Source organism: Haliotis rufescens, unplaced genomic scaffold (assembly GCF_023055435.1).
Source record: "Haliotis rufescens isolate VD_foot unplaced genomic scaffold, xgHalRufe1.0.p SCAF_15, whole genome shotgun sequence".
Taxonomy (NCBI): Eukaryota; Metazoa; Mollusca; class Gastropoda; order Lepetellida; family Haliotidae; genus Haliotis; species Haliotis rufescens.
The window spans coordinates 8,194,491-8,205,477 of record NW_025963835.1 but is presented as its reverse complement, the minus strand read 5'-3'; the positions used below and the strand labels follow the sequence as shown (position 1 = coordinate 8,205,477).

General features: G+C 40.2%; 1 protein-coding gene across 2 annotated transcripts in view; it reads right to left on the bottom strand.

Annotated features, from left to right (window-relative positions):
* Positions 1–550: 550 nt before the first annotated feature.
* The window catches only part of LOC124125450 (coiled-coil domain-containing protein 42 homolog), a 31,751-nt gene continuing 21,314 nt past the window's right edge, over positions 551–10,987 (bottom strand). Inside the window, exons 5-9 of one of the 2 annotated variants that reach the window (XM_048396105.1) lie at positions 9,548–9,719; positions 9,308–9,382; positions 8,016–8,173; positions 6,307–6,391; positions 551–2,163 (exon numbers count right to left, since the gene is read on the bottom strand). In XM_048396105.1, coding sequence (XP_048252062.1) covers positions 2,068–2,163; positions 6,307–6,391; positions 8,016–8,173; positions 9,308–9,382; positions 9,548–9,719 — 586 coding nt within the window. In that variant the 3' untranslated portion in view covers positions 551–2,067. The remainder of the gene's footprint in view (positions 2,164–6,306; positions 6,392–8,015; positions 8,174–9,307; positions 9,383–9,547; positions 9,720–10,987) is intronic. The other variant, XM_048396104.1, reaches the window with a different exon arrangement.

The window sequence follows — 10,987 nt, the reverse complement described above, 5'->3', positions numbered from 1 at the left end:
TAGTTATACGTTGTCAGGAATCTTGCTAACTGCAGCATTAAACAAGTATTTGTCACAAAGTGACGAAATGTCCCCCGCCTGTATATACACCATAGTACCAAATATGAAGACAATCCAGCGATTAGTTCTTGAGATATTGCGGCAACACCGTTTTCCAACTCCAAAAGCAGATTTGCCTGCTGTGACCTTGAGAATGGGGTCAAGGTCACCAAAACCGACTGGTGTCTGCGGAGTCTGTATATACACCATAGTTCCAAATATGAAGACAATCCAGTGTTTAGTTCTTGAGATATTGGGGCAACACCGTTTTCAAACTCCAAAAGCAGATTTGCCTGCTGTGGCCTTGAAAATGGGGTCAAGGTCACCAAAACCGACTGGTGTCTGCAGAGTCGGTATATACACCATAGTTCCAAATATGAAGACAATCCACTGTTTAGTTCTTGAGATATCGCGGCAACAAACAGGTGGGACGTACGGACGTACGGACGGTCGTGAATACTTTATCCCCCGCTTCGCGCTTTCGCGCGGCGGGGGACAATAAAGAGTCAAGTATTGATGCAGGTCTTTAATGGTTACAATTTATGTCAATCCCTCCATTACCAATACGATGCTAAAAAACCGTGGATAACTGTCAGGGTGCATCGGGGTTTCCAACCAAAGATCACAGGATCCTGTCACATCTGTTGTGGTGCCGAAGATACTCAAGCTATTTTACGTAACAGCTCATTTCACTAAAAGATATTATATAACTCTTAGTCTTCAAATAGTTTATGTACAACAATATGAGTCAAATATTTATACAAAAAAAAAATCAATTAGAATTTTCAAACAGAACATATATCAATCTGTACAAGTGGTGTGTGAAGATGGGTAGTCTGACTCAGACTCGTGAAGCAGATATGTCTGTACATCATCATGCAAAGTATTGAAGTATTGCAAACATCTCAAGATAATGTTCAGACAGCCTCAGTTGCTGAACAGGCAATATTGTGAGAAGTGAATTGGACAGGAAACCCGTTGATGTGTACATGGAACCCCTTTATAAGCAGAATGAAAAAACAATGGTAATCCAAACACAAAGATAATTTTCTCATAAGAAATACTTCTCAATAATAAATGCTTATGGTTGCATATAACAATGCCCATTAATCTATTTCAGTTTGTCCTTAATATTTTTTTTACTTTAGTCCATGTATCAGTTCAACATTGATTTCCTCTTCAATAGTACCACATTAAAGTATGCAGCTCCCAACTGTTGATTTGTTTACATAATATGTCCTGACAATACAAGAAGGAGGTGGTTCAGCTGGAGGAAGGAGGGATGATGGATGCACCAGACAGGTCCATACGGCGAATCTCGGCTGTAATCTGGTTCAGATCTTGAAGGAACACTTGGATCTGGGGAGATATGGTGACACATATAAAGGCAGGGAAAAAGAACAATCATCAGAAACAGGTGATCATGATCGCAGTGATCATGATGCTGAACTGTTCGGCATCTTGGTGTGTGGGTCATCTGTCTGCCATCACTGCTCGGGGATCTGGACAGTACATAATGATACAAATCAGGGTCGGTTGAATGTCTTGCTGGACAAGTTTTATCTCTGTGTTCACAACATCAATATTGCTAGAACCTGTGTTTCCACACTAGCAAACACGTTGCACTGAGAGGCTAAAGCCAAGAGTTGTGTGACTCTTGTTATGTGCAGGATATCAAGTCAGTATCGCGTGTACCTGGTACACAAAACTATTAATGAATGTCTGTTGATATTTTGCCAGTAAGGAAACACAGATTACTGAAAATTTGAAACACTGTCAAGTCCCCACAACACATTCATCCAGGTGAAGCACCAAATCATAAGGATAGATATTATAACATGCAGTCAAAAGGGTTACATGTACTTTCTAAGTGCTTTAATCATCATTTTCTCCTGGAAAAAAATGAAATGTTGAAAGACTTGAGAATGTTTGAAATTTCAAGCTCTGCTATATCATTGATGAAGGGCTTGTTCGCCATGTGAGTGGCAGCGGCTAGGGCTTGTCATCGGCTGCATTCAGGTCAAGCAGCTAACTAGATGATGGGGCAAAGATGGAGGTGTTGGTTGTGTCCCCTTTCTTCAGCTCCAGCACAATGTCAGTGAGGTCCTCCAGGAACATCTGGATCTGCAACACATGACACACAGCATCACTCAAACTGCCAGCTGAATGTGTACTATCCATGGATCTCTAGTTTTCATATATTTATCAAGCTAGCATGTGCTGCCTTTGGTGCCCATACATTTAAGACTTCTTTAGACCCAAAATATACATAGGCAGTGATCACACAAATTCAAATTGTATACTGAAGTTTTATCTAGACAGAACAAATTATGCAAATCACACCCATCTTAATGCCGACAGTCAGCATCTATCAGTTGAATGAAGTCACCCAAGGACAAGTGATACAGCACCAATACACAGAACCAGCACAGTGGCTGATGTACAAACTTGAACCTACCTGACGTGAGCATGGACTGGACAGGTTGTCCCCGCCACATTCAGCCAATCTGTGTCTCCCTCCCATCCTAGCTGGGACAACCACTTGCCCCCAAACAGAGTTTAGTACTATGATGCGTATGTGAGGGTTACTGGGCCCTACATGATGCTACACTGGTTTGTCAATGATGTTACTATAATCTACTTGATGTTACAGTGATCTACTTTGTGTCACAGTGATCTACAGTGTGTTGCAGCGATCTACTTCATGTAACAGCAATCTTCTTCATGTAACACGATCTACTTCATGCTACAGAGATCTGCTTCATGCTACAGAGATCTACTTCATGCTACACGAATCTACTTCATGTTACAGCAATTTACTTTGTTACGGCGATGTACTTCATAACGCAGTAATCCACTTTATGTTACAATGACACACTTTGTGTAACAGCAATCTACTTCATGTTACAGTGACATACTTTGTGTTACAGCAATCTACTTCATGTTACAGTGACATACTTTGTGTTACAGCAATCTACTTCATGTTACAGTGACATACTTTGTGTTACAGCAATCTACTTCATGTTACATTGACACACTTTGTGTTACATCAATCTACTTCATGTTACAGTGACATACTTTGTGTTACAGCAATCTACTTCATGTTACAGTCACATACTTTGTGTTACAGCAATCTACTTCATGTTACATTGACATACTTTGTGTTACATCAATCTACTTCATGTTACAGTGACATACTTTGTGTTACAGCAATCTACTTCATGTTACAATGACATACTTCGTGTTACAGCAAATTACTTTGTGTTAAGGCAACGTACTTTGTGACACAGTGATCGACTTCAGGTTACAGTGATCTATTTCATTTTGCAGTGATATACTTCATGTTACAGTTGGTCTGTTATATAACAGCAATCTACGTCTTTAGTCAGCTAGCATGCGACTACATATCATGTTAGGAGTTACCATATACATTCTGTGTGTTGCAGCGATCTACTTCATGTAACAGTGATCTACTTCATGCTACAGAGATCTACTTCATGCTACACGAATCTACTTCATGTTACAGTGACATACTTCGTGTTACAGCAATTTACGGTGATGTACTTCATAACGCAGTGATCCACTTTATGTTACAGTGACATACTTCGTGTTACAGCAAATTACTTTGTGTTAAAGCAACATACTTCGTGACACAATGATCGACTTCAGGTTACAGTTGGTCTGTTATATAACAGCAATCTACTTCTCTAGTTAGCTAGCATGTGACTACATATCATGTTAGGAGTTACCATATACATTTTGTAACACGTCAAGTGTATGACCATAATTCCTGCAGTCAACTTCAAACACAGGGTAACAAAGACTAAACACTTTACTGACACACAACCTAATATGCTGATGTCAGCATGACATGACACACAGGCCAACAACAGGGTGACAGACCTGTGAAGATCTGGGGTAGAATAGGTCTTCAGCAACCCATACTTGCCTTAAATGGCAACTCTGCTTGTCGTAAGAGGCAACTAACGGAATCAGGTGATCAGGCTCGCTGACTTGATTGATACATGTCATCGATCCAAATTGCGTGGATCTATGCTCATGACGTCAATCACTGGATTGTCTGGTCCAGACTCGATTATTTACACACCGCCGTCATATAGCTGGAATGTTGCTGAGTGCAGCGTTAAACAACAAACAAGCAACAGGGTGACAAAGACTAAACACTTTACTGACATACAGCAGAATATGCTGATATTGGCATGACATGACATGACACACAGGCCAACCACAGGGTGACAAAGACTAAACACTTTACTGACACACAGCAGAATATGCTGATATTGGCATGACATGACATGACACACAGGCTAACCACAGGGTGACAGACAACATTTTACCGACACACAGCAGAATATGCTGATGTCAGTATGATATAAGGAGTCACAAATAAGATGACCAGTGGTCACAAGATCAACATAACAGTTGCCATGACTCTCTTGCAGGTCATATGCATGTTGACAATACACAGGTAAAGCTGACCACATGTGGATTGTCCCCAGTGACTCTGTGGCAGTACCCTTGTCCACAGTACCCTTGGTATGTCTTAAAGATCTGGTGGAGACAGTGTGTCACCTGGCTGTGTGTGATCATGCCCCTTGGATGTTGGTTAGAAACCCCACTTTGTCTGACATATTTCTCACTGGTGTGAAACAATAATCAATCAACCAAATGGTCACCCACTAAATTTAAAGAAGCAAGTCTATAGTAAATCTGCAATGCCAACAGTGCCCAGAAAATAAAAAAAAACCTCACTCACATCTTGAATGTTAGATTGGCATTTGAATTTCAAAATGACTGAGCAAGTGTTTCCAATGATATTGCGGTACTATTCTGTGAACAAGTTAGTTCGGTGACTGTTATTTGCTATGAGAGTGCTGTTAGTAGAGTGGACAAAGAGACTGCAGTGTGAGTGATAGGTCTGTGATGGGGGAGGATCTGTGTAAGGGCAAGTGGCTAGGTTCTGCTGGTTTTCTTGGCAAGAGAATTGTGGCCTTATCATTCCTAGCAGAGTAACCTTATATATTAGCACAGTCCACATTAGGATTTTGAACAAGAATTATTCCAGGGCTATGATACATATTTTGATCTTTTGCCAAGAAAACACTGCAGATGGTTACATGTGAAGAAGTTGTGTAGTGATGTTTGAAAACTGAAAATAAACTGAAAGGAAGGTTAGAGAAAAACATAAGTGATTAGTGATCTGAAATAAACTCAAAGTCAGTGAAATAATTAATCAATAACTGAAATAGAAAACAAATGTGAGGGATTAGAGAAATATATAATATCATTATATAAACAATAACAGTTATTTCAAACAGTTGTAGGTTTAATCATACGGAACGACAATGTTTATTTCTATACCTTTCATAAAACATATTAGTTTTTAATCATTAAATTGTTAAAGGCTGAAATATGGTGAAACCTGTTGATTTACCTTGATTTAGAACATGTTCATAAACATGATGTTGATTTCAAAATGAATATTCATGACCCTGAATGATGACTAGCACATGACACCACTCAGAATAGCTAGATTGTATATGATACAACTGACTAGCAGAGTCTACAACCCAGTGTTCAGTAGCACAGACAGCAAGCAAACATTTAATGTTTTGTTCAAATAGTTCCTTAAAGTGATGTCAGCAAGTGTCTGAGATTGATATTTATTGCTCACATTTACATGCTAGTTACAAAAGTTATTGCGAATGAGAATTCTTATTCCAACTTATATTTAGTTACATTTACTGTATGAAGTGCATGTGTATCTGTCATAGATGCCATCCAGCTATTGTTATGTGCACAACTTTCAGCAAATTAGATCTCTGGTTAGTCTCTTTGTGGGTGGTGTGCTCACAATAACCTTTAGTGCCATGGGATGAATAGTACCGGTACCTTCAGTTGGCTGGTTACATTCAGAAATCACTACAGAACATTCGGTACCACTGACCACGGGGCGGTGTAGACAATTAGAGCAACTTTCCACGCACAACCAACTTGCTCTAACAGAAAAATGTAAATATACAGCCACTTTCTTTAACTGGCTGGAAATCTCTTAACCTGTTCTCAGGCTAAATGTCTCTCTGCTACCCTACAGTTTTCATGGAAAAAGACAAAGTTACAAGGCCTGATGGTTAACAGAAAGTCGTGATCAATGAAAGTGAGAGCAGAGACAAGATATGTAGAGAGAGCTTTCCATGGGACTGGCCAGCAATAGTGTGAGACACCAGGTGTCTGTGTGTGCCATACCTGTGATAACTGCTCCGCAGTGTCCTCAACCTGGGCAGACTGTTTCTGGTGTCTCTTCACCAGCTGGTACAGGTTGTGTGTTGCCCTGGCAACAGAGATAGTGTCATAGCAATGAATATATGATACATGAATTCCACCAAATAATCATGACAATACTGTACAATGAAGACAGAGTTTGACTTTGATTTCAACTTGTGTTATATTTCAATGAGTCATCACTTGCTTGATAAAGGTACAAGCATCTCTACTAAAACTTTGCATTGGCCTATAAATGAAGAGGGTGAAATCCATAGGTCAATTTGTCTTCACTGATACTTCAGCTTCCAAAATGCCACTTAAGATACAATATTAGTAAAAATCTAAATATTTTTTACATTTGTATACTTATCCTGCATTACAACGTTAAAGTCCCACCCGTCACTGACTTGCATCCCCACTTTGGCTTCAGTCACCTCAAAACCTCAGGCGACAGGCAGTGATGTGAAGAGGTGACCTGTGACGTCATCAAGGTCACAGGACCGCGGCGGTAGTCACCAAAAGTGGGACTACGAACAACAGTTATATTTCTTTACCCAGGACCATCGCTGTTAAGCTGTCCCATCTTTTGTTGTAAGGTAAGTAGTGAATGCTTAAAGGAGTAATGCAGGACAAGTAAAAAATCTGTACATTTCACTGTTTTTATCTTGTTTATGAATATTAGTATATATTAGTATTATAAAGTAGTACAGTTATAGTGAGTAAGCATAAACATGGATATTATTACTATTGTTATGGGGCAGTTTAGATTGTTGTCAGGTTATTGGTAGTACTTGTGAGTGTTCGGAAATGGCTTAAACACTTGTAAAATGTTGAGTGCTGCGGTGGACAGATTTAGTAGAAAGAGTGATTTTGAGTTGCCTCCCTTGGTTGTTGTCTGTACCTGTATACGAGCGAGGGCAGTTCAAGGCCTTTCATGACCCTACTTGCATCTTATCTACTTGTCAAGTGCAGATTGGATACCTTATATAAAACACTGAATTCCTGCCAGCTTTCAACACTACCAGATTCAAGAACAGAGACAGGCCTGTTACAAGACATTTGGCAGTGACTTAAATCTGGACATTCTTTAGTGCACTAACATACAATTGGGCTTGTTACTTATTGTTGCTTCCAACTATTTGACCCATTGCCTTTTGTGATTGTAAACCTAAAACTATATGTTTTAATATAATTTGTTCAATACTCATTGGTATTGTGTAGTGGCAAGCTGGGTGGGTGGGTGGGAAAGCGATTAGATACAGCGAAACACGTGTGTACTTGAAGAGAGATGCTGCGCGAATGATGGACTATAGGATGTAACAAAGGAGGGATGACGCTTGCGCGGGGTTATTGCACCGGGCACGGTGCAGGGTGCTGACCCGGGGGTGATTCAGTTACAAGGGGTGATTAGGTTACGGGCGTAATTAGCCAATGGTTTGGATACGCGCGAAAAAGTCATTTAGTAGTTAGTACTAAATCTAAATATTGTGTGGTCATTTACTGGTTTTATAATTATGTTCTGTAGGACCCATTGCACTTCAACTTGGATATCACCTTGTAACACTATTCATAAAGCTCTGAATTCAGATCCTTAAGTTGTAAAAGGAAAGATGATGAACAAGACTTATGGTGAAAAATCCCTCCACCCTCAAACAGAATATGAAGTGAACACAGATTCTATCTACACTTACATTTTAATTCTGCCAAGTAGTAGTGTCTTGGTTGCAGCAGTGTTCTTGATGTGTGTCCACTTTGACTCCCATTTGACCGCAGCGCTCTGTGCTTTGTCCAGCCGTGTCTGAAGTCCAGACAGCTGGTTGTTGTAGCCCAGGATCTCGTTGTCCTTCTCCTGCAACAGTCAGTGACAATGTTAATGGCCACACTCAATCTCTGCCGGTACCGCTGGTACCGCCCAGACACCTGTCAGCTGCCTGCAAGCTGGATTCAGATACTATGTGATGACTGCTAAGCACATTTCTCTGACCAGGTGAGTCAAGTGGGAAAATGGATGATTAACCTTCAGGCTCACTTGTTAACATAAACATACATGCTGTTGTTTGAATTGACCTGTGGGGATCGGGGTAGAATAGGTCTTCAGCAACCCATGCTTTCTGTAAAAGGTGACTATGCTTGTCGTATGAGGCGATTAACGGGTTCGTGTGGTCAGGCTCACTGACTTGGTTGATGCATTTTATCGTATCTCAATTGTGTGGATCCATGATCATGATGTCAATCACTGGATTGTCTGTTCCAGACTCAATTATTTACAGACCGCCATCATATAGCTGAAACATTGCTGAGTATGGCATTAAACAACAAACAAACAAATCTTGTTTGAATTTATCATAACTAACTAGGGATTAGATTTTCACTATCAGGGTATGGATTAGATTTTTCACAATCAGGGCTTGAAAGATGAGCTATGCCTAACTTGCTGACCTGACTGACCAACTACATTTATATGTATAAATAAACTTAACAATTGACTCACACAATTATCTGTTTGGAAGTAATCACAATTTATCTGACCAATTTTTGTTTGTTGGAATGTTTCCTCTTACCTTGTTATCTGAGAGTTGTGCAAAATTGTGGTGATTAAATGTCACTTTATTAAGAAAATTTAATAATGGAGTTACACCTGAAAGACAACTTGGCCTAGTGACTGACAGAACAACCTACCTCCATGTACTTGAGCAGTGTCTGACAGAACAACCTACCTCCATGTACTTGAGCAGTGTCTGACAGAACAACCTACCTCCATGTACTTGAGCAGTGTCTGACAGAACAACCTACCTCCATGTACTTGAGCAGTGTCTGACAGAACAACCTACCTCCATGTACTTGAGCAGTGTCTGACAGAACAACCTTCCTCCATGTACTTGAGCAGTGTCTGACAGAACAACCTACCTCCATGTACTTGAGCAGTGTCTGACAGAACAACCTACCTCCATGTACTTGAGCAGTGTCTGACAGAACAACCTACCTCCATGTACTTGAGCAGTGTCTGCCTCTGCTTCTCTATCACCTCCTGGTTCTTCTGTTCCCGTTCCAGCAAGTCCTGCACACAAACATGCATTGCTGTATCTGCATGATGATGTATATTTTCTTCAGCAGGTTAAGTAACAATAACAGGAGTTCACATTGGCTTTCAAGTAATCTCAATGACACAAAGTTATGATTATTCACAAATATAAATCATAAAGTGGTGAAAGTGTTCAGTTACCTCATGTGTGGCAGTGAGTGTGTCATGACGGGCAATGATGTCACGCATCTCATGGAACTCCTCTCCTGCTTCCAGCACCTTCTCCATGAACTTGTGGTAGATGGTGTACCTCTCTAGCTTCCGTTGTAGCTTGTTTTTGTCCTTGGCCACCACTGATGTGTCTTCCTTTAACCTGCACAAACACTTACATTGTACTGCAGTTATAAGTTCTGTAGGAGCTTTATTATAGTGAGTGAGTATATATTCAATAAATCAGAATATTTATTATCGGTATATCAGTACTTATCCTGATACAACCTATTGCAAATTCCCTCGCTTTTGATCCCATAACATTGACCAAAAACCTGTGTCTCCGCTAGAGGGCGCTTCTCCACCAGGTTACTGATCTGAGTTACCGCCCTTTGAACCCTCTCTTTCTTCTCATCTGAATACTGCTAAAATCGTTCAGACTGGGTAATGCAGGGTTGGTTTTCGATTTGTTGTATCAGGAAAAGCATGCTAGTATAATAACTATTCTCATTTACATTGATTTTTTCTTACTACCATGAAGATCCGGGGTAGAATAGGTCTTCAGCAACCCATGCTTGCCGTAAAAGGTGACTATGCTTGTCATAAGAGGCGACTAACGGGATTGTGTGGTCAAGCTTGCTGACTTGGTTGACTCGATTATTTACAGACCGCCGTCATATGGACGGAATATTGCCGAGTGCAGCGTTAAACAACAAACAAACAAACAAAACCTATTGCAAACTTATCCCATAGTTGGCGTTGTCGTCTGTAGTTTGTGATGCTGATTTGTTGGTAATCTGGACTAGATTATGTCATGGACTAGAGTCTGGCTCCTTGAGTGCCTCATCTTTACAAATCCTGTTTCACCTGTCACATCCTTCCTCTAACATTAAAGTGTTGCAAATCACAACATGAGGCCAACAATCCTTCAGAATATTTGTTATGATACCATATGCTAAAGACAAAAGATCTGATAACCTTCAACTTCAAGGTTATTTCAAGTTGTGTGCAGGCTACACGGCCAACTGCTTAGCTAATATGAGTTGTCCCAGGAATGCAGCCAGTCTGAACCAGTGGTTCTCTTGATGCACATACTGAATTTTTAGCAATGAAGTCCCACATCAGACTTAGATGAACAGTCACATGAGGTCTTTGGTCAACCTGCACCTGCTTAATGTTGAACGCATACACATCACCAGCGTGCAGCGTGCAGCTGTGACCAAGGTAGTAAGTTCAGGGCTCAAAACATTTCTTAAACCCAACTTGTCCTGCAGGGTAAGTAGATATTATTTTGTACTCGTCATGCAATATTTTCACTTCATGATGGAGAGAGCTGAAAGTCATTTTATAAACAGTGTCAATAGTGGCATAAATCTGTTTTAATTTGAATATTTCTTTTCTCATTTTTTTAAATAAACTGAATTTCTGTTT